General features: G+C 41.6%; 1 protein-coding gene across 3 annotated transcripts in view; it reads right to left on the bottom strand.

The window, feature by feature from the left end:
• The window catches only part of VRK1 (VRK serine/threonine kinase 1), a 37,874-nt gene extending 14,617 nt beyond the window's left edge, over nucleotides 1-23,257 (bottom strand). For all 3 annotated transcript variants that reach the window (XM_044436562.1, XM_044436563.1, XM_044436565.1), the window contains exons 1-10: nucleotides 23,157-23,257; nucleotides 17,875-18,036; nucleotides 13,279-13,334; nucleotides 10,870-10,939; nucleotides 10,014-10,101; nucleotides 8,822-8,930; nucleotides 8,591-8,683; nucleotides 2,769-2,901; nucleotides 1,348-1,468; nucleotides 386-444 (exon numbers count right to left, since the gene is read on the bottom strand). In XM_044436562.1, coding sequence (XP_044292497.1) covers nucleotides 386-444; nucleotides 1,348-1,468; nucleotides 2,769-2,901; nucleotides 8,591-8,683; nucleotides 8,822-8,930; nucleotides 10,014-10,101; nucleotides 10,870-10,939; nucleotides 13,279-13,334; nucleotides 17,875-18,031 — 886 coding nt within the window. In that variant the 5' untranslated portion in view covers nucleotides 18,032-18,036; nucleotides 23,157-23,257. The remainder of the gene's footprint in view (nucleotides 1-385; nucleotides 445-1,347; nucleotides 1,469-2,768; nucleotides 2,902-8,590; nucleotides 8,684-8,821; nucleotides 8,931-10,013; nucleotides 10,102-10,869; nucleotides 10,940-13,278; nucleotides 13,335-17,874; nucleotides 18,037-23,156) is intronic.
• Between the last annotated feature and the right edge of the window lie 491 nt (nucleotides 23,258-23,748).

Below are 23,748 nucleotides of genomic sequence, written 5' to 3'. Positions count from 1 at the left end.
TTATAAGCACCCCTATGTCCCCAAAAACTGCTGTAGAAGATTGGGGGACTCTCTGAAGCAGATCTGGACAAGCACACAGGGAGTATAGGACAGAGGAATTGGAGCAGAATTCACACTGCATTAAAGGACTGCTCACACAATGTTGGATATCACATATATATCACACACATATTTGGCAACTTATTGAAGGATCATCTTAACTATGCTTGGGAAATACATGACAGCACCCCTCAAAAGAAATTTTCTGAAACTAAACAGACAGCTACACGTGATATACAAATGGACATTCTTCTTCTTCTTCTTCAATGTATGTTTTTCTAAATAACTCTTAAAAATAAATTATTAAAATATATTATGGGCTAGTATTAAATCTAAAACTTCCTACCCGGTTTATTTTTTTCAGGGAAACATTCATCCATCAATGCTGCAATATCATCAGTATACCTGACAAAAAAGGAAAGCAAAAAGTTATATTTAACAGATCCACAATTGGGAGGCAGGGGGTTCTGAATTTTGATCTCTTTAAACTTTACACACAGTCATGAGAACAAAAATAAGGCCAATCTGTTAAATTTTAAAATTGTATTTCACTCCTGAACAAAATCTTTCATTCTCTACTTTAGTACAATCGCATTTAGTAATATGGGCTCAAAATATTCAGACAACCCAAGCCCTGGATGAATGGAAATATTATTGTATTATAATATTTTGATGGATGTGTTAGTATATCATGAAATTCCCAGAAAACCATGTACATTTATCAGGCAGGAAAGTCAGTGCCTTTAACTGAACTAACTTGTGCTGGGAAAGGGGAATAGGAACTTTCAAGCAGAACTGACAGATAAAATAAGATTACACTAACATCGAGCTCAGCAGTGCATATGTGGGCAAAGTTGCATAGTAGTTTAAGAAAGGTAGGGCCATGTTCAGATAGTATGTTTTGAGCAGTTGGTGGAACACAGTACTGATGATGATCTGGTGTCAGCACAGCTCATCTGCCAACAGATCTGAGCATGGCATTGATGAACTATGATAATTCCGCCCATGTCAAGACACTGTGGCAAGATGATACAATGGGGGGCGGGGGGAGGCAACTTGATCAATATTTACACTTTTTTGTTTTTTCTATGTTCAACTGTTCACTAGTTTTCTGACAAACATGATTGCATGTTTTAAATGCTTTTTTCCATCCAATGAAGTTAGTCTTAGAAAATAGCATACTCTCTGTTCTACTGGGTCTGCCTGGCTATATACTTGAGCAACATTTTTGATACACAGGTGAAGGCTGTTGAGCTGTTTTTCTATACACCAGGCTTGTTTGTTAATATTATTAAAATAGACATTTACTTGATTTTTGAGGCTTTGACACACTCAGGATCTTTCAGGCTCTCTTCCCAAGGCAGCTTGCCACTAAGCCAGCATATCATGCAATAACCTAAAATTTCCAAATCACCACGTCTTGATGGAGCTGCAAACAAAACAGTGTCTTACGTTCACAATGAAGTTGAAGCTTGTCAACTTTAAAACATTTCCTTAAAGCTGTAAAAGGATCCATTAACATAATACCACAGTGCATGGAACACCAGAGGGATGAACATTCTGCATAATGTCACTGGTGTATAAACGCTTTCCCCAAGGTCTCCAATGTGTGGATCATGGCTGCCATAAGTGAAAAGGGAAGTGTGGGATGGAGAATCCCAGGCTGCAGTTAAGCCTGGCTGGAAGAGGTGTGTAATGAATGAGGTTTCTAAGTGGGGTCAGACCTAATGATGGCTGAGATCCAAACAACTACTTTAAGGGCACCCAAGGGTTTAACTGTCCTTCTTAGGACGGCAAGACCCATGCCATACCACAAATTGCCTCAGAATCAAGATGGGAGAGAGAGCTCCAGTTTTACTAAGAGAAGCACGAACTCCCTTGGAGTGCACTGAGCCAGCTGCAACATTCTCCAGATCCTGGTCCTAGAAAGCTTGTAAGAGTCAGTTATATCTATTTTGGGGCACAGTATATTACATCATAATTCTTGATGGGCTGACTCACTACCTATTGTTACCATTAGTCTCAGAGTTACTGAACTGAGCATGGCATTACAGTCTCAGAATTTGGCCAAATACTGGGCCTACACTGAAAAAATATCTCTCGTCCTGGAAGGCAACAGATGTGCCTTTGTGCATGTGTGGATAGGAAGCACTCATGCAGTCAGACCTTTAGTTCTTCTCTACAGCGGTTCCCACCAGGCGGAAGAGAGACAAAACTCTATGTACGTTTAAGTTTTTTGTTTTAACGAAAGATGGTCTCTTCTGTAGCAAGGAATGATGCAGAGAAAAAAGAATAGCAAAACTCTAGTGAAACTAAAGGGCATGGGGAATCAAGTTTAGTAGCAGAGCAAATGCTTTGCATGCAGAAGGTCCCAAGCTCAATCTTCAGCATCCCTAAACAGGGATAGGGAAGACTCCTTTCTGAAACTCTGGAGAGCCACTGGGCAGCCGATATTGAGTTAGACAAACCAACATTGGAAGGCAGCTTTCTCTGAAGGCTTCATGTCTACACACATATTCCTTGGGACCTGGTCACATTTTACAGTGTTTAAATATCTATTTTATAGGTTTGACAAGATAATGGTAAGTCCTAGAATTTGGCTTTGTTTACACTGACCAAGAAAGAGAATCCATATCCAGATGTCAGCAAGCTACTTAAATGAGGATTTTAACATGGTTGGCATGACTAAATGCAAAGAACATCATGCAAGAAGCAGAACAATTACTTACCCACCCCCTTGTGTGCATCAATACTAGTAAATTCAAGGGTTCCATCATGACACCGTTTGGGATTTTCTTTATACTCCTTGTGAATGCCTTCCGGACAGTATCGATATGCAAGGCCATAATCCACCAAGTACACCTATTAAGACACCAACTGCATCAGAATCCATTTCAACCAAGAATTAAAAAATAAGTAAATTAACATTTTTTAATTGCACAATACTTAAGAATTCTTATTCTCAGAAATTATACAATTTTTAAAGACACCCTAAAAAAAAACTAAAAAAAAACCATTCTCATATCTATAGAATAACCATTCCATGTAGTCCAATATTTAAGAACAAAGCATCACATTATTAGATATGATACTACACATGAGGAGGTATTTGGTTTTCATTAAGGAAAACACCAAGTCTGTTTGCCAACTATATCTCTTTGAAGAGTAACTGAATATTAGTTTTTAAAGAACAGTATAGCAAAATGTTACACACTTTGTTCATTTCAAATCTGAAAAGAACCACTATGGAGCTAGAAGGATCTTTCCAGCTGAGCAATTGGTGAGTCCAAGTCCCTGATTAAATCTTTTCACCAGCACAAGCCTGCATCCCTGTTCTTTCCAGTCTCATTTGTATGTCATCAATGGAGCTGACTAGTAACTGCAAATTGCTGTCTAGTTTTCACAACTGCATTTGTCATGCACAAGTTTCAGTATAAACTGCAGGAAGGGATCTAATAACTACTTCTTGTTGTAATTCAGCACAATGAAGCCTTCTGGACTGGCTAACTCCAAAGTGCCCCCCTAGTCTGCAACCTTTGGTTAATTATAATAAATCACCCAACTGTTACTTTTTTATTTCTTCTAATTAGCAAACATGATTCCCTCTATTTGTCATTTGAGGCATACACCTAAAAAATGTTGAGTGTGTATCTTCAAATAAAATCAGAGAACAATCCTTTTCAGTTGCGGCACCCAGGCTATGCAACCAGCCCTCCAAAGAGCTGCACCTGATACCCATTCTATTCCTTTCAGAACCAGATAAAAACCTTTTTATTTACCTAATAATTTAACAGTTAGAATTTTTATCCATATTTTACATTGTATTTTATCTTGCACTGTTATTTTATTTGACATTGTGACTATGCCTCTGAAATGATCTGGTTGCAGGTGCTGAGTTTGTGGTGAGTATAAAGTTTTTATCTGATGTATTATCTTTGTGATTGTGTATATTACTGATGTTGGTATATATTTTAATACTGTAAACCATCCAGGGATCCTTTTGGCGCGGGGGGGGGGGGGGGGACAGTATAATCTGCATCTGACTCCCCTGTCATGGTCAGATCACTTCCTCGTGAGGTCTGAGCTCGGAGCTGGCCTTTCCCTCTGTAAGGGTGCGGACCCTATTGTGATGGTCCGCCCTCAGAGCTGGATGGATCTGGATAAATTCCTGAGGGTTCTGGGAGATTTTCTGGTTGTGGCACTCCTGTTGATGCTCTGATTGAACTGTGGAATGGGGAAATGGCCAGAGCCATTGACACAATCACCCCTAAGCGTCCTCTCCTGCCAAGCAGAGCCCGTCCATCTCCATGGTATACATCTGAATTACAGGAGATGAAGCAGGTTGGGAGACAACTAGAGCGTAGGTGGAGGAAATCACGGGATGAATCTGACCGAACACACTTGCGTGCTCATTATCAAGTCTATGCTGTAGGGGTGAGGGCGGCGAAGAAGAAATTCTTCTCCACTTCCATTGCCTCCTCACAGTGCTGTCCAGTGGAGCTTTTTCGAGTGCTACATGGGCTGATATACCCCAGCCTTAAGAAAGATCCTGTACCACCATCGATGGGCCAATGTAACGACTTTGCCCAGCACTTCAAGGAGAAAATCACTCAGATTCATCACGAGCTGGACTCCACAATTGATTCAGATCCCTTAGGGGAGACACCAATGACGCCGTCTGGTCAAGTATTAATGGATGATGTGGACAAGGTGCTTGGACAAGTACACCCCTTGCCCTTCCTGGCTGCTGACCAAAGCCAAACACGGGATTGGTTCCTGGATCCTGGAGGTTATTAAAGCCTCTCTGAGGGACGGCCAGGTGCCCGCTCCTTTAAAGGAGGCAGTAATCAGGCCTGTCCTAAAGAAGGCGTCTCTGGATCCAGAGATGGCTGCCAATTATAGACCGGTGGCCAACATCCCGTTTTTGGGCAAGGTGTTGGAATGGGTGGTGGCAGGACAACTCCAAGTACTCTTGGATGAAACTGAATATCTGGACCCATTTCAGTCTGGCTTCAGACCCGGGTATGGTACTGAATCTGCCTTGGTCACCCTGTACAATGATCTGTGCAGGGAGAGAGACAGGGGAGTGCGTCCCTGTTGGTTCCCCTGGACCTCTCAGCGGCTTTCGATACCATCGACCATGGTATCCTCCTGAATAGGCTGGCGGGGTTGGGAGTAGGAGGCACTGCTTGGCAGTGGTTTCACTCCTACCTTGAAGGCCGATTCCAGAAGCTGGTGCGGGGGGACTTTGGCTCTCTGCCATGGCAGCTATGCCATGGAGTACCACAGGGTTCCATTTTGTCCCCCTTGCTATTTAATATCTATATGAAACCACTAGGAGAGGTCATCAGGAAGTTTGGGCTGCGGAGTAATCAGTATGCTAATGACACCCAGCTCTACCTCTCTTTTTCAACTAACCCAGGTGAGATAGTGGCTGTACTGAACCGGTGCCTGGCCGAGGTAATGGGCTGGATGAGGGCCAATAAACTGAAACTCAATCCAGATAAGACGGAGGTTCTGTTGGTGGGTGATTCAAGCTCCTGGGTAGATGACTTGGGACTTGCCCTGGACGGGGTTGCACTCCCTCTAAAGGACAGGGTCCGCAGCTTGGGAGTGCTCCTCGACCTGGAGCTGTCCTTGGAAGCTCAAGTGACAGCAGTGGCGAGGAGCGCTTTCCTTCAGCTTTGGCTAATCTATCAGCTGCGTCCCTACCTGGAGAGATTGCCTAGCAACAGTAACACAAGCACTGGTTACTTCCTGGTTGGATTTCTGTAATGCACTTTACGTGGGGCTGCCCTTGAAGACAGTCCAGATACTTCAGATGGTTCAAAATAGAGCTGCAAGGATGCTGTTGGGGACTGGGTGTTATTCTCATATAACCCCAGTCCTCTATCAGCTCCACTGGCGTCCCATCAAAGTCCGGGCTCAATTCAAGGAGCTTGTTATTACCTATAAAACCCTAAACAGCTTGGGACCAGGATACCTTAAGGAACGCCTTTTCCCTATTTGCCCTCCCGCCCCGAGATCAGCAACAGAAGCCCTCCTCCAGGAACCCTCTGTGAAAGACATTAGGAGACAGAGTACCCAGAGGAGGGCCTTCTCTGAGGTGGCGCCCCGTCTATGGAATGCGCTCTCACCATTATATGTTTTTCGGCGTCAGGTTAAGACCTTTTTATTTAATCAATATTTTAATAAGTTTTAATATTGAATTGTAGTATTGTATTTTATTAATTGCAGCCAGAGTGGGTCGTCAATTTATTTATGCTGTTAGCCGTCCAGAGACGTTTGTAATTGGATGGCATACAAATTTTATAAATAAAATAATAAATACATAAATAAATAAATACAAACCTAAATAAATAAATCCTAGGGAAAGTTAGACAGAAAAAGTCCTATAATTCCCAGCATGCCCTAGTCAGCCATGCTGGGTAAGCATTCATCACTCATCATATAGATTCAGCCATGTAGGAAAGCAGATGCTAATACACTGGGGAGAGGGTGGGATTGCCAACAGTGTCATGATTTTTTTTCCAAAACACAAACCTGCTAGTTAATACAATCTAATGTTGATTCAAGTTCCACAAAGCTGGGAAAATGAAGTGAAGGCTAATCTCAAAACAGACATGCTCTGTAATTAGTGCTAACGTTGCACGTCATAAACTGTGCTTGTTTATTTCTAGCTTACTCTCTATTCACCCACAATTTCTTCCCTTGTCTTTGAGGCCCAAATGCAGAGGGAGAGCTAGGGATCAGTAAAGATGCGCCATCTTATCCTAGTTCTGTATTTATTTTATTTATTTATTTAGAAAGCTTCTATGCCGCCCCATTCGCTGAAGCCTCGAGGCGGCTTACAACAATAAATAAATAATAACAATATAAAACAATATAATTGGAAACATCCTGGCCATAAAAATAAATAAATAATATTAACAATTAAAATAGCATTTAAATAAAAAGGTCTTCGCCTGGCGTCAAAAAACAAATAATGATGGTGCCAGGCGGACCTCTCTGGGGAGCACTTTCCATAGATTGGGCGCCACTGCAGAGAACGCCCTCCTCCGAGTACATACCCTCCTAATATCCTTCACGGAGGGTTCCCGGAGAAAGGCCTCTCCCGCTGATCTCAAGGGGCAGGTGGGCACATATGGACGTAAGCGCTCCTTTAGGTAAACAGGACCCAAGCCATTAAGGGCTTTATAGGTCATAACCAACACCTTGAATTGGGCCCGGACTTCAATGGGGAGCTAGTGAAGCTGATGGAGAACTGGAGTCATGTGAACATAATGCCCAGTCCCCGTCAGCAGCCTGGCAGCTCTATTTTGAACCAACTGAACTATCCTGGCCGTCTTCAAGGGCAGCCCCACGTAGAGCGCGTTACAGAAGTCAAGACGGGAAGTCACCAACGCGTGTGTCACTGTCGCACTATATTGCCTCACAAAGCACCTGAGCCTTACTGTGAGTTGACAGGAACGCACATAGTAGATTCCAAAATTACAAAGGCACAAACAATTCAAAAAAGGCCAATTCCAGAAGCTGGTATGATGGGTTGAACTAGGAGTGAGCAGAAGGTAGCTCTCCAAATATTTTGGTCTTCAACTCCCAGCATTTCTGACCACAGGCCAAGCTCAGAGAAGCTTCTGAAGGCTGACATCAGGAACATATGAAGATCTACCTTCTGTCCATTCTTGGATTAAACAGCAGGAAGGGGGCTTCTTTCATCACCCTTTGTCATTCTTATGCTGGCTCATTAGAAAAGAAGCATTTGTGTTCCATTACAGAAAGACCAAATTACATGAGTTAAAGTTTTATATACTTGGTTTTAAGTGATACAACTGTCCAATGACTCTTAGTCCTCTAGACAAAGAGAAAGACCTTGCCTTGCCTTTTCTCGCATTTAAGAGAAGGCTGGTATACTAATTCTGTACACATATGAGTAGCAAAGCAAAAAACTTTTTGTGGACTAGTACATTTGATGAATCCATTTGCAAAGCTAGTTTTGCAACTTCGAAAGTACTAGTATTTGCTTATTCACTCCAAGAACAGTGGAAAATTATGGACTTCGTATATGCATTTGCCAAACACTAAAGATGTAAAATAATAATAATAATAAAATTAGACAGCTACAGATATTTCTGTAAACCAATTGATTTAAATAATCAACATGTAAAAAAATCAGGTTTTCCAAGTAACAGAACACTTATGCTTGATGGAGTCTTCAAACAAAGGAAATAAAAAATTGACAAAGCAGACAGGCAAACGTAATTCACTGGTGTACTATATAATTTTAAACTTCCACCCCCAAATAGCTATTTGAAATTCGTTTTGTATCGCAAGCATTCTCCTGAATATTATTCAGGGCAGAATAGCCAATTTGATCAACTGCCAGCAAAGTGAATAAAAAATGTACAACATTAACTAGATATAAATGTCAAGCAGAAATATTAATGCTGTACACATTCATAAAGGCAAGATTTCTGCTGAGGTTCACAGCAGCTCCATTTTCTTAAAAACAATAGGTTAAACACTGAAGGAAGAAAACGCTGGAAGTTACCTGATGTGGAGCCTTGTAACCCAGGAGAAGATTCGAGGCTTTGATGTCTCCATGCACATATTCATGTTCATGAACATATTCTAAAACATCAAGCTAAAAAAAGCTCAATATAGGATAACGTCATCAAAAAATGCTCAACCCCACCCAGCAGGGGGCCTGTATCCATTACAGACTAACTTTAAAGCCATGATTACATTTGGTTGCATTAAAAATACTGTATGTTTAACTTACTATTCTCAAGCCCAACTGTAATACTGTTTTGCGTGTAAACTGCTTTCCTTGCTCTTCAAAAACCTTCTGAAGATCTTTCCCAAATCTGTCCATCACCATAAATCTATAGCTAATTTCAAAATAAAGAGACTTTAAGGACATTCACACAGAGAGAGAATTTATATTATCCATTTATTTTAAAAAGTGTAAGTAGCTGTTTGGCAAAAAGACACTGAAAACAATAAACAAGAGAATATACACTTAAGAGCAGTAGCAACATTCAAAGTATGTTTTCTCAATTTTTATGCCTATTTAAATTATACAAGCAATAAAACACTGGAGAACAATTCAATTCACGCTCATGGCCCATTGGAACAAGTTCTTCAGTACATTTTTAAAGATTAACAGGGAAGTGACCAGACGTGCCTCCTGAGCGAAGATGCTGCTATGTCTGGGCAAGATCACATGTGCAATTCTGAAGTACCAGCCATACTTAAGATGGCAATGGGACACCGAGCAGGATCTTACCTGAAGAGTTTAAGGATCACCTGTTCTTTAAATAATGTAGTCCCACACCAAAAATGTAATTCTAGTAAGCAAGGCTGTAAAGCTACAAGCACATGCCAATCCTTTCTCCAGTTGCTTATAAGTAGCTTATAATGACACTGGCCGTTCCTACCACCACCACCACCACACACACACACACACAAAAAGGCAGCCCTACAATACTGTGGATCTGCTGCTATATTTCGGTGGCCACTGAATTCACACCTATACTTTTTACATATTATTTTGGATTTTATTGCTTTCCTCCAACTAGATAATATTTCAAAATATCATTAAATGTCACTACAAAAGAATATGGGCAGTTATTCTAATACACACTGTGAACAAAAGCCAGAGACTAAAATTAGGGCAATCTGGAATGCATTGGAAGGATACTCAAGTTTCATGAACACCTCTGAACTTGAACCACAGGTTTAGAGCTGAAATTGTATTGGTAGAGATATTTGTTCAGGTGGCAATATACTATGCCCTGATATTTTCACAATGATAAACTTTTTAGTACAAGTGTCAATGCAATGCCAAAGGCTATCCCTTAATGATATCTGCCAAGATGAATTTTAAGAAGCTGCTTATGGTTTGTGAAACACCTACTGCTCAGAAACGCAACTACGAAACTATACATTCTAAAATAATAACTGGTTTGTACCTTTTGCCATTCTTTTGATGCATGCCAGATCCCCAGTACTTTGGTACACCTAAGTATTTCAGTTTGTGAGAAGAAATCCATTTCTTAACTGAAAGCATAAAAATTTCCAAATATGCAGAGTTACAGTTTTCTGCAAAGCAATTATTGTCATATTTAAGCAAGAATTTGATTACTGGTAAATCAGAAAGTTGATTTACATAAATGAACAGTAAACAAATACTTACTAAGACACTAAGGACTCAACCTACCAAACACGTAGCACTTTTAAGACTCAGTAGATCTGGTCATGTGAAAATCTTTCCTGCTGAAATTGACAGGACCTAAAATGCTTGCTTTGGCTAGATTTTACCATTGCTATTATCTATGCATTCACATGTATATTTCTTTCTACATTCTTAGCAATTTTAATGCAACAAATGCATCCTGCACAGGCAAAAGATAGCCAAGACATCTTGTCTCTTTCACAATTCAAGTACAATATTTAAATACAATGTTTATACTTTTCCCATTCAAATAGCCATCTTTTCCCCTTGCAAATTAGTGGCTTCAGCCTCAATGGGCTGTGACCTTCTAGCATAAAAAGGACAAGAGCAAGTGTTCCAGTTCAGTAGACCCTGTTTATAAACAATTACCTTCAATAAGTATCCAACACTGCACCATTATAAAGAAACATCCAGACATAATTAAAATGCCCTTAAAGCACCATTTAAGAGTCCTCTATGTGTTATTGTTCTAGCTGCCCATGAACCATTTAACAATATATTACTATACCTCTTCCTGTGTTCCACATTATAATATTTGGAAAGGATTACCGAAATTGTTTTGTTACATCAGAAGTCAAGAGCAGACTACTTACTTAGCTCTGGTTTAGCAGCTCGCGTGTAGAAACTTAATTCAGTAAAGAGTGGTCCATTGTCACTGGGCTCCTTTAAAAATCATTTGAAAGGAAGTATAACTTTTCCAACCTGATATATATCCACTTCTCCCTAGCAAATACTTTGATACTAAATAAAGTTTTTTTCCAGTGTCTTATATAAAACTTGCACCTTAAATATTTAAGATCCTTTCCTTTCAGTTAACCATTCCTTAAATGGTCGGTATGAAACGGGAAAAAAATCTAATCAATGAAAATAATAAGAACATTTCTACACATTTTAATAGGATGTAGTTATCATTTTATTAAATTTCTATTCCACTGTTTTTCTTACAGAGAACACAAAGAGGCCTACATAATTATCCTCCTCCTGCTCTCACTATTGTCCCCACAACAACAACCCTGTGAAGTAGGTTGGGATGAGAGTCTGTGACTGGCTCAGAGTCACGCAGTTGGTTCCATGGCTGAGCAGACTAGGACTCAGACTGCCTGAGTCCCATTCCCACACTCTTAACCACTACATTACACATCAATATGATGACTGAAAACCTAATTAATATTCATCATTTTAATAATGATGTGGCATTTACTATTGTATCAAATTACCAGTTTTGCTTTATTCTCACAGAGGATATGTCTCTTACAGAAGTAAATCTAACAAGAATGTGTGCAGACGCAGGCGACTGCCTCATCCATGCTCGGACGATTTGCTCATCTAGTCCAGTACTGCCTGCTTTGACAAGGAGAAGCTCTACAGTATCTCAAGCGACTTTCCCCATCTTTTTAGCTGAATATGCTGGCGACTAGGCACAGCCTAGTCTTTCTCATGCAAAGCACAGCTTTGCCATCACGGCTCTACCACCTCTAAAAGAGGTACTTCACCAAGTCAGCTCCTGCAGAAACAGGTGCCATATTAAAAGCCATTCATTATTCCTAATATCCATGTGTGAACTTGTGCACATGGCTGCCTACCAAAAGGATGAGGAAGGTGAATGGCGAGGGCTTGAGCAGCGTTTAGGCCACATTTTAGCCAAGCTGAAACGCTGCAGGGGACCATACAGTGCCCAGAATCTTGTTTCAGTTTTGCTGAGGCAGTGCATCACAAGTGTGTCCTACAAGTAGGTTAAATTGCCCAGATGAGCCTGATTTAGCTTAAGAAATTCAATTCTGACCCACGGCAAACTCAAATGTATGCAAGAACTTCAACCTATCTACATGTGGTGCCATATGTCAGTATTTCTAAGAGACATTTACATTTTCAAGCTGTCTATTCTGTGGAGTCAGATGTATCCATATATTAACACAATCTGTCTCTATTATGGTTATACACTAAAGTAGACCACAAAGCACTGATGTTCTATATAAATAAAATGTTTATATCAACATCCTTTTAAAACCACACATATATCACCAATATGAACTATATCACCAATATGCACTAATGCTTTTCAAAGCATTTGGTAGTCAAAGGCATGATGTATAGACTATTTTTACAAACGTAAACTTAATCGATTCATAGTATCTACATGCCTATAAATAAAAGGCAGCCAGAAACACAGAAGTCCACATGACACGACTTTACTGCTACCAAGCATTCACATTTGTAACTACACTAAGCTGCCCCTTATACTTTGGCAATTTTTATTAATTCAACAGGCTTTCCTCAAAATTGTTCAAGAGACCAAGGTTTAACAAACTGCAGGAGGTAGGCAGTTAACTGCATCAGAAGCAGATCTGCACAAAGTCCGGTGGTGCAAAGGACTCCGGGGAGAATTCCAGCCTCAGGTGTCCCACCCTATCCCAGTGGAATCTACCCTGCCAAGGTGGAAGGTGATGAGACTTACAGACAAAGAGAGTTGGAGTTAAAAGGACTGGACAGGAAAACAGACCTGATCCTCCTCCACCCATCCACTGGGTGGAGAACTCCCTAGTCAAAATTGGTTGCCATGGAAAAATATAGACATATACCATTTCTGCTAGGGAAATGGTTCAATGTGCTACTAAACAGATACCAAAAGCTGCAAGCCCATATTCCAGCTCCAATTTTTCCCAGCATTAATAACTGCTCCTTTTTTACATTACTATGATAAAGAAACCTAAAGCAGAAAAATTCCACTGCAATTTGTAACTAGAACCCAGAAGCAAAAGAACAATGGCCACAGCTATTTTAATTAAGAATTCTAATAGCAGAATTAAAAGATTTTGAATTTAGTTGTTCAAGTTGTGGAACAAAATTTCTCCCTGTAAAATTTCACAAACCTATTGCAAGGAGGTAAGCAGAACATTCTTTCTCATTTTCCTACAATGTTCTAAATAGTCAACCAAATTCGAGTTGAGATATTGGACTGTTCAAATACAGACTGTTTCAAAATAAAAAAATATTAAACTTACCACTTTTATAACATAGGATGCATCACTGGTGACTGATTTTGAAGAATTAACATCAGCTGTTAAAATATGAAGGGCTTATGAGTAGGATGAGAGAACTACTTTTAAATATACAGTGAGTAGTTTTACAAAATAAAACAAAAATGTTATTTAATAGCTTGAGTGCAAAAGCCACATCTGAGTGGGAACCTTTACAATAGCAGTACCTTAAGCCTGAAAGAAATACCACTTGGGTTCTTCACACATTAAACATGCTCCTTGGTCAATCGTGCCTCCAAAGTGGTATATTTATGTGCCAAAGTGCATTTGTCGCACTTTGTTTTGTTTTTGTTTTACATATTCCCACAATTTCCCAAGCACACATTAAACTGTAGGGTGAAATAGCTCTCTGGAAGAGTAACTGAAATGGCAACATTAGGTTGCCAGACATTTGCAAGCTAGAAAGGGACCATTCTATTATTGCTAGTCTGAACAAAGTCAGATCCAACAGCCATCACTGTACCAAATCCTGAGACCAGTAATACTATGCTCAGCCTTTAGGGCCTCCCTCCAAGTGCAGAAGGTGGCAACAAGGAGGAGGGTTTTCTCAGTGGTGGCCCCCATCTCTGGATTAACCTCCCCACTGCAGCCTGGCTAGAACCAAATCTGTCATCTTGTTGGTGCCAAATTCAGACAGTCCTCTTTTCTGAGGCTTTTAACAACAGCCACCCAGGGACTTGAGGGTGATCAACAGGTGTTTTGCAGAGAAACCCCCCTCTCATTATTCGTTGTTATTATCTCTTTTTAAAAAGACAATAAAAAGCTGTTTTATGCTTTTTAATATATTTTTCTGATTTTATTATATTTTTATTTTACTGTTATCTGTTTTATGGACTATGTAAACCGCCCAGAGAGCTTTGGCTGTGGGGAGGTACAGAAATGAAATAATTAATTTATAAAGCATTTCCTGCTGAATGTCTTGCTTCCACACCACGATCACCAGAAAAGCCAGCCACCATCAGGAAGTTCTCTTACAAGGCAAAGGATTTTTACTTTTTAGACTAAGATGCTGCATTTCACAAAATGAATTATTTTCCAGCTCATGGATCTAGCAATTTCCAAACAGGAATCCTATGGCTGAGATCTTTACCAATAGCTAGAAGAAGTAAAGGTGTATTATTCATTCCTTCCATTTAAATTAGTCTGAGGACTCTCTAAGGTTGTAGGGATCAGAAGGTCTTGAGCAACAGCAGCATTGCTGGAAACAAAACTTGAGGCAAACCTCCTCCTCCTACCCCAGAATGGCCATCAATTCCAACTTTCTAGCCAATACAGAAGTTGAATAATTTGCTTTAATCAGATAAACTGGCCTTTCCCAATCTGAGGTCTCTGCATTACACTGGACCATCAATTCTGCTGGTTGAGGTAATGGTGAATTGCAGTCCACCATCATTTTAGGACTACAGATTGGGAAAGATGGACACGTGGAAAAAATAAACTGCATGAAAGCAAAATGGAAGGATGGCAGGAAAAATAAAATGCATCAAAGTAGGTGGGGATCTGGTAGAGATGGTCTGGGTAAAATTTAAAGGTTTCCACAGGGGGAGGGACCTGACAGTGGGAATATATTATTGCCCCCCAAGTCAACTTGAGACCCTGGACGATGCTCTGGCAGACCAGTTTCAAAGGATATCTTGGGGAGGGACATGGTAATTATGGAAGATATCAATTGACTTAGTCTTGACCAACAGGGAGGAGCTGATAGATGGGGTACAGATTAGGGGAGCTCTGGGTGTAAGTGATCACTCCATCCTTTGTTTTGAGTTCAGGGGAATGGGGATGAGCAGCAGGTTGAGTAGTAGAAGCTGGGACCTCACAAGGGCCAACTTTGGTCAATTGAAGGCCAGACTGGGGAAAGCCTCCTGGGAGAGGGTCCTGGAAAGCAAAGGAGTTCAGGAGGGGTGGGTGGCACTCAAAAGGGTGGTCTTCAAGGCACAAGCCTTGGCAATACTGCTAGTTAGCAAGGTGGGGAGGTGAAAGAGAGCACCACTGTGGATGCGAAAAGAGATGGTAAGAGGGATTAGACAAAAGAGGAACCTCTGTAGGAAATGGGCACTGGGACAAGTACACAAAAGGGTATTCAAGGAAGAGGCTCACTGCAGAAGGATTCTTCATAAGGTTAAGGCTGATTATGAATTGATATTGCAAACAATATCAGGAACAATAAAAAGGACTTCTATCAACATGTAAATAGCAAGAGGAAGGGAAGACAGGTGGTGGGACTGCTTAATAAGGAAGAAGGAGATTTGGTGACTCATGTGTGGGAACAGGCGCATTTGCTAAATGATTATTTTGCCTCTGTGTTCTCTCCAAAGCAGGATGGGGGAGATCTACATGGGGGACCGGATGAGGCTGGGGATTTAGGGGCACAGATTAGAGTCACCCCCCCGCCCCCAGAAGTTGAGGAGCTCCTCAGGGCACTCGACGTTACAAAGGCACCGGGCCCTGATAGGTTACATCCGAGGGTACTTCAGGTGTTGGCGGGGGTACTCTCACGTCTGTTTGCTTCCATTTTTGAGGCCTCATGGAGAATGGGTGAGGTTCCAAGAGATTGGAGGGTAGCATCAGTGGTCCCAATTTTCAAAAAGGGTAGTAGAGAGGACATGAGGAATTACAGACCAGTTAGCCTTACATCCATTCTAGGAAAGATAATGGAAAGGCTTATAATAGTGAGAGATCTAGTAACCCTAGATAGGGAAGTGAGGTTGGCGGCCACACAACACAACTTCTGCAAAAACAGGTCCTGCCAGACCAACCTTGTGGAAATCTATGACAAGGTTTCAAGGTGGCTAGATGGAGGGAATGTGGTAGATGTGGTTTACCTGGATTTCAGCAAGGCCTTTGACAAAATACCACATGATATCCTAGTTGAGAAATTGAGTAGTTTTGGGATAGATCAATGCACTGTCCAATGAAGTAGGACATGGCTGACAGACTGAAAGCTGAGGATAACTATTAGTGAGAAATCATCAGGATGGCAGCCAGTGACAAGCAGGGTCCCCAAGGACTCTGTCCTTGGACTGATCCTGTTCAATCTTTTCATCAATGACCTGGAGGAGGAGGTGACAAGTCTGCTGATCAGATTTGCAGACGATAATAAAATGGGGGCGGTGGCCACAACCAAAGAGCAGGTATTCCAGATCCAGAAAGATCTGGACAGAGTACGGAAGTGGGCTGGGGAGAATAGGGTGGCATTCAATGTGGATAAGTGTAAGGTCTTGCACTTGGGGCATAAGAATGGGTGCCATAAGTACAGGTTAGGGGACAAGTGGCTGGAGAGCAGCACTTGTGAAAGGGATCGTGGGGTATTGGTTGATGCAGGCTAAACTTGAGTCAGCAGTGTGACACAGTGGTCAATAGCCAGAAGCATGGCTTCTAGATCAAGAGAGGTATTACTGCCACTCTATGACTCTGGTGTGTGCACAGATGGAGTCCGTGTTCCATTCTGGGCTTCACATTACAGGAAGGATATCGCCAGGTTGGAATCGGTGCAGTGTAGGGCCAGAAGGATGGTGGCCAGATTGCAGGGGAAGCCGTATGAGGGAACTGGGTCTTTTTAGCCCAGAGGAGAGGAGACTCCAGGGGGATCTGTTGGCGACATATAGGTACTTGATGGGGTGCACACAGAGGCGGGTAGAGACCTGTTTTTCCCCTGTGGTGGAGGGGAGGACATGTTCCAATGGAGCCAAGCTCAGGGAATCAAGGTTCAGTTTGGATGCCAGGAAGCACTTCCTGACAGCTAGGACCCCAAGGGTGTGGAATGGGCTTCCACAGGAGGTGGTTGAAGCCCCACTGGTTAGCGTGTTCAAGGATAGGTTGGACACACACATGGTAAACATGTCATGAGTGGAGCCAGCTGGAGTCGGGGGCCAGACTAGATGCCCCAGGAGACCCCTTCTGACTTGCTCTGTTTCTATCTTTTAAGCTATGACAACTCTTGAGATGCATGCTTCAGCTGCTAATTTGGACATTTTGGGTCAAAAAGCATTATATATTTTTACAATGTCCAACCAGCAGCCAACTGGGTCCAAGCTTCCACACAATCGAGGACATCTATATCAGGATCTACTGAGTCCATCATTCTGCTTTCAACACTAGCCAACCAGGTTCCTCTGAACAGGCAGATCCTTGGTTTCAGTGAGAATGCTAGAAAAGCAAGATGCTTTCCAGAGTTTGGAAGTGGATAACCTTCAAGTCTAAGGAGGAAGCCATCTGCAAAAGCTCCTGCAATTCTGCAATCACTCTTACTGGAGGAAGAAGGATCAGTGAAGCAGAGAGGATGGGTCAGGAGTAGCAGCCCTACTTCCAAGCATGAAGGTGATGAAAGTCAGAATTAACAACATAAATTCAGTAGGGCTGAACAAAGTGTGAGTTGCCAAGTGCATCTTTGGATTCCTCAAGATAGTATTTTGAAGGAAAAAATGCTGACAATTTGGTCAAATCATGCACACAATGACTATATTTTACTGCTCCCACTGCCTTAAAATTACATGGCACCACCACCATCTCCAGAACAAATACAAGGCTCTAAATTTAACACTGTTTAAACTCTTATCTTACCAAGATAGAGGCAGCCAAAGCCACCTTTCCCAATAACTGGGCCAAGCTTCCAAGTTTTTTTGAACATGTCAGTAAAAACTTCTCCAGGAAGAAATTCCTCTGCAAGCTTCCTCTTCGTAGGACCTCTTTTTCCAGCGGTCTTCTTTACATTAGGCATTCTTGCTAAATAGAACAAAAGCAAAATCACCAGTAAGAGGTCAGGTTTATGCCACACTCCCACTTGTTTTCAGCTGTTATCTATTGCTACTTTCCATTATTCAATATAACCTGCCACTCACAAGTACTAAAACAAGCACTGTACAACTTCTGATTCTAGAGTTTTGATGCTTTGAGTGCAGTCTTTTTCTTATGGGACAAGATTTCCTTCTTATAATTGAATCTTGAACAAAGCCAACATTTTCTTTCCGCATTAAGTGCAGTAACAATTCTTCAGTTTATAAAGAACTTCTATATCCCCAACTAAAATCTCAAATGCCTATTGTGGCCAGGTGCCATTCACATTGAGAGAACCATATCTTTGATGTATTGAGCAGACAGGACCATCACCCAACAGTAGCATCTAATGCATTGCCATCTAAGTAAATAGCTACTATGGGTCAAGTGAGAGCTACTCTAAGAAACAAGTTAAGTGATGGCTTTGTTTCCTTAGTATTTACACAGAGAGAACACCTTAGAATTTCTCCAAGGCGGCTCTTAAAGAGATTAAAAATGCTACCTGTACCTCTGTCAAAGTTATTTTCTACTGAATTAACACCTTGATCATGAACTAGGATGGAAAGAAACTCCATTTTTATGTAATTTCTAAAATATTTTTAAAGGTCCACCCTCAAAGGTCCGCCCTCAAGGGAGGTGTAACAGTGGTGCTCTAACCTCTCTTCTTTTCAAGCCCTGTAAGGGGAAGTTCACAAGATCTTCTGTAAAATGGCCAACTTTCTCTTTCAAACTCTGCCTTTCACTGAGGTATTTCTATTGCAAAGCAGGAGCTGTAGGGGAGACCTGCTTTTTTCTCATAATTGCCTCAGTGTTTTCCTCCTTACGCTTCAAAGTCTCAGCTGATGCCCAACAGCAAAGTATTGCCAATCTGTAAGTGCCACCATGAAACACATACAAAGGAAGCTGCTTTCTTAACTATGGAAAAAGCAGGACTCAAGCTAACCCATTTTTTACTATTATGGCCCATTCCTAATCTCATACCTACTGACATTAGGATGACATTATGCCTGCTTGCAGGCTGAGCCTAGAATGGCCTACTCTTGACTGCCAACAGATTGCTGGAAGAGTCTCAGCCAGAGATCTCTCTAAATCTTTCAGTGACCGAGTACATGCATCAGACCTAGGACCTTCTGCACATACAGTCTGCACCCTATCTTTGAAACCTGATCCATCATACATACCCTGAACAGATTAGCCTAGCAAGTATGCTTCACGCTTAAACTGGACAGGTTGTTTGCCCTGTGCTGTCCAAACCTGGAGGCTTCAAGGTTGCTGGGTAGTTTTCTTCAAGAACAATGCATTTCTCACAGCCATTATTTTATTTCTATTTTATTTGTTTCAGTTACATCTTGACTTTCTTCCAAGGAATCCCATGCACTGTACATCACAGGTCCCTATCTTTTTGGACCCAAGGGCACATTTGGGAATTTGTAAAACTGCTGTGGGCACAGCCTAATCTTTGGATCACCACTGTGGCATCTACTTGCTGGATGTTTGGCTGTTTTATTCAGCGAAAAATACTTCTGCCCTGTATCTGACATTCTAACATCTTTTGTAACATCTAATTTAACTGACTGTTGGTGATGCAATACAGTTTCGTTGTAAACCACCCAGAGAACTTTAGCTGTGGGGCTGTGTAGAAATGAAATAAATAATGGTGATGTGTTTGGCAATGTCCAGTAGTTGCTTCTTTTTGGGAGGAGGTAATTATACAGAGAATTTCATACTGGGACAGATTTTCACATTCACTTATGTAAATGCTCTAATTATTTACCTGTTTCATGGAAATTGACAAATGGAAAGGGACATGAGTTCTCCATATCTTCTAAAAGGACTTATACTACAAAACTGGAAGAACTGACACTCACCTCCTACAATGCAATGGATTGAAAATCTTGGAAGACTCACAATTTATGCACGGGTGACATATAGATGGCAACTTCCATCTTTCACAGGAAACCTATTTGGATATTTGGCCTGCTTTTGTTGAGGTCTATGCAAAGCTAGTAGAAGGTTGTATGCATTTAATACAAATTCATGTGCACGTATTGAAAACAATATTTTTAAAAGAATATTCCAAATGGCCCTGAGTGTTCCCTGGTATATACAATCCATCTCACCTCTGCTATATTCTCACAAAACCGGAGGGGTATGTTATATCCTCATTACAGGCCTGCCGTACACTAGGTTTCTGTATTATCAGCACAATTGTACTATTCCCAGTACCGGACAAAAAGTGCAAGAACTATTTATTCATTTAAAGTTTTTATATGCTGTCCATTACCAGAGTCTCTGGACAGCTTACAAAAACCTTGCTGCAAGAAGACTATGATGTTGAAACTATAGACTGTGGTTCTCCCTTACACAATCTATGGCAACATGCCCACTTTCTGAAACAAGCATTTCCACTCATTTTGGATATTCCCCAAATAACTAAATCTCTACAGTGTAAGCAGTGAGTGGAAGCAGAAGTGGTGGAATTGGCCACTGCAAGAAAAAATGGATTTTGCCCAAAGGCACCCAGAAATTAATAAAATTTTAAAAAGCAACACTGTTGTGTAGAGGCAGGGTATACTGCTATGTTAAAAGAGGTAGAACTATTCACTTTTCTTATTTCTGTATCAAATTTTCTTGTAATTAATTCCCAAACCAGTAAATAGAAGGTAAAGTCAACTGACAAAATGTAATTTATGATTAAATTTCTTTTCAAGAAATTTTATTCTAAAACCAAATGGAAAAAAAGGATTCTATTTCAGTTTTAAAATATTTAAATGTTGCAAATTTCATTTTTTAATAGAATGGGGTGAGGGAGCAAACATTATCAATACAGCTGAACAAGTGATACACTAGATAGTAGTTATAAACTATAATAAGGACCATGCACTGGCAACCTGAATCAAGGTGATGCCATTATATATATCACTTGGAAGACCATCCTCTGTGCTCACCTATGTGATCTCATACTCCTATTTTTATGCTGTTTAGGAACCTATAATTTGCTGTTCTCAGATAATGAATATTTGCTCTCTATAAACAGACGTGGATATTCCCTTTCTACCTTAAGAAATTGCTCTGCACAATAACTACTTGACCTTGCCTTAAGAAACATTCATAGTTATTCCAAAAGAAGCAAAGGCACATAGGCTGCAATGAGCAACAGATTTGGATAGTTTGTTCCTAGCCCAAGCTGGCATTCCCCACAAGTAAAATCTACATACACACATGGCTGGGCCTGTTTCCAATATCCTACAAAGCCAGAAGTAACCCATGAAAACCTAAGAACCAGGCTCTAATTATTTTATCCTGTGCCTTTCTGTAAAACATTAAGGCAGCTTTTGATGACATAATTAAGAACCATATAATCAATAAAAACACAAAAACAGTCACAGCTACCATTAACAGCTTCTATGGACAACTTAAAACACAGCACAATCCTATGGTCCTTTGACAGCATCTGAGGGGGCACAGAATATTTCAGATTCCCTGACCCAAGGTCAGAAACAAAGATGTTCCCACCCTATTTCCTATCCTCACCAGCATGGAAAGAATCATAGTGACTGCTCTCCAAAGTCAGGAACTCAACCTTGGAGAAGAGGATGTTCTGGTGGGAAGGGAGGGGAGAAGTCCAGATACATTTCTTTCCTCCTCCTCTGGCATGTCCCAGCCATACTGGGACAAAAGCCCATCTAGGGAAAAATCTAGGGTGGGAGAACAGGGGGACATGTATTACCTCTGCCATTCCTCCTACCCTGCAAAGGATGGTCATACGTCTTCAAGCTTACAATCAAGAACATATCTTGGGCTTTATCCTAAGATAACCTCAAAGGTCTCAGTCTGAGACCAGACTTAGACCAGCACTTTCAACTAGACCCAGAAACAAACTGTCAACCAGAACAGCTGGATAAGAGTGGAGTTTGGGATTTCAAACACCTTTCACCAGAGAATGCTGTTCATTGCCCTAGCTCATTCTCAGACAGAACTAGGGCATGAATGGCTTTTGTGCCTCATAGCTTCTGTGATTCCTCTCACTTTCTAAGCAGCTATGTCCTACTACGCATTTCCATCCTCACCGCATAGACCTAAAATGAACATGCCTCAAATTTATTTTGAATTATTTCTTCTGTGTGGGAACACAGAATGACTCAACAGCTGATATCCTTCCGCATTTGGTGGTGCTCTAATCCACCACAAACTGTTGTTTATTTCAGCAAGGTTGTTCCCTTTTAGCAAGCAGGCAAGTTCCATTAGTTTTGAAAGAGAAGAAAACATCATTTAAGGCCTTCCTTTTATTTAAGAAAGCTATTTGCCAAAAAGGAGAAAATATAGGAAGGGTTGTGGGATCTAACAACTTAAGTTCTAGATATTTTAGATTACAGCCAGATATTGTATTATAGATATTTAAATTACAACTCCTATCAGCATATTGATCAGACTGGGTGGAATTGATGGAAGTTGTAGCTTGATGTGTAAATATCTCCACAATGTTAATTTATGGATTTTTTATGTAAAGCTCACTCTTCCTCCACACTGATGAAAAGCTGTAGCACAGAGAAAATGTTTTATAACAAGCCAGTTATATCCATCTGGCCTAGTATTATCAACACTAACTGGCAGCAGCTATCCAAGGTTTCACACAGGGGCTTTCTGAGCCCTAGCCGAAGATGCCCTGGATTGAAATCTGGACGTCGTGAAGACAAAGTAGGTGCCCTAGTACAAAGTTCGCCCATCCCCAGTTGCTGGTACGCAGGCAATACATACGGCTCTCCTAAACCCCAACGGCCTTCCCAGGACTTAGGGGACCCATCAGAATGGCGCAGAACAGCCGCGACCGCACACACCAGAATTCGGACCCTCCACATGCGCTGCCCTACAACAGGGCTGGCAGGGAGTAGGATGATGGGAATTGTAGTCCAATACTTTTAGGTGGGGCGGGGGGAGGCTGACACGGGAGGAGGTGCCGCTGGAGCAAACACGAAGGCGCAGGTTGACAGCGGCTCGTCCGCAGGCGCAGCCGCCCCGAAAGGCAGAGGCGGCGCCCGGCCGTAGGCCCGACGCGCCCTGCTCCGTACCTAGAGGAGTCGTCGACCGAAGAGACGCCGGGAGAAAGGCGCCAGGAACACGGCTCCCCGCCCGCTCACGAACTGGAAGCTCCCTCGCTCCGAACCGGAAGCGGCAGGCGGAAGTTCGGAGTTGCCGCGCAGCGAGTGGGCGGAGCTTCCGGCTGCTGCGCGCCGGAGTCGTCTGGCCGGCGGGGCGGGCGGGAAGCTCCTCCCCGGCGGCGCGACCGGCGCGGGGAGCTCGGCGGAGGCTCCGCATGCCTGGCCTGTGGCGCGGGAGCTCCCGGCCGAGTCCCCGCGTGGCGTTTCGTGTAAAGCTCCTTCTGGAACGCGGGGGGTGTGCACACGCAATATATATAATATTTTGGGTTTCGGGGTATATATGCATACTTGTTTTATACACACACGCACTTCTATGTATGTATTAACTATTTGATCTTCAGGTAATGAATTAACTAGTTCTCCTTAAGTTGTTGTGTGCGTTTGCAAGGTGTTTTTTTCTTATTTAATTTTCAAATAAAGAATTTACCATATTTGTTCATACTGTAATGTAAATGTATGTAGTCCGTCTATTTGAAAGGTGTTCTTCCATATATAGATTAAG

Source organism: Varanus komodoensis, unplaced genomic scaffold (assembly GCF_004798865.1).
Source record: "Varanus komodoensis strain SLA01 unplaced genomic scaffold, ASM479886v1 scaffold3, whole genome shotgun sequence".
NCBI lineage: Eukaryota > Metazoa > Chordata > Lepidosauria > Squamata > Varanidae > Varanus > Varanus komodoensis.
Note: the sequence above shows the minus strand (reverse complement) of the source record. Positions and strands in the feature narration are given on the sequence as shown.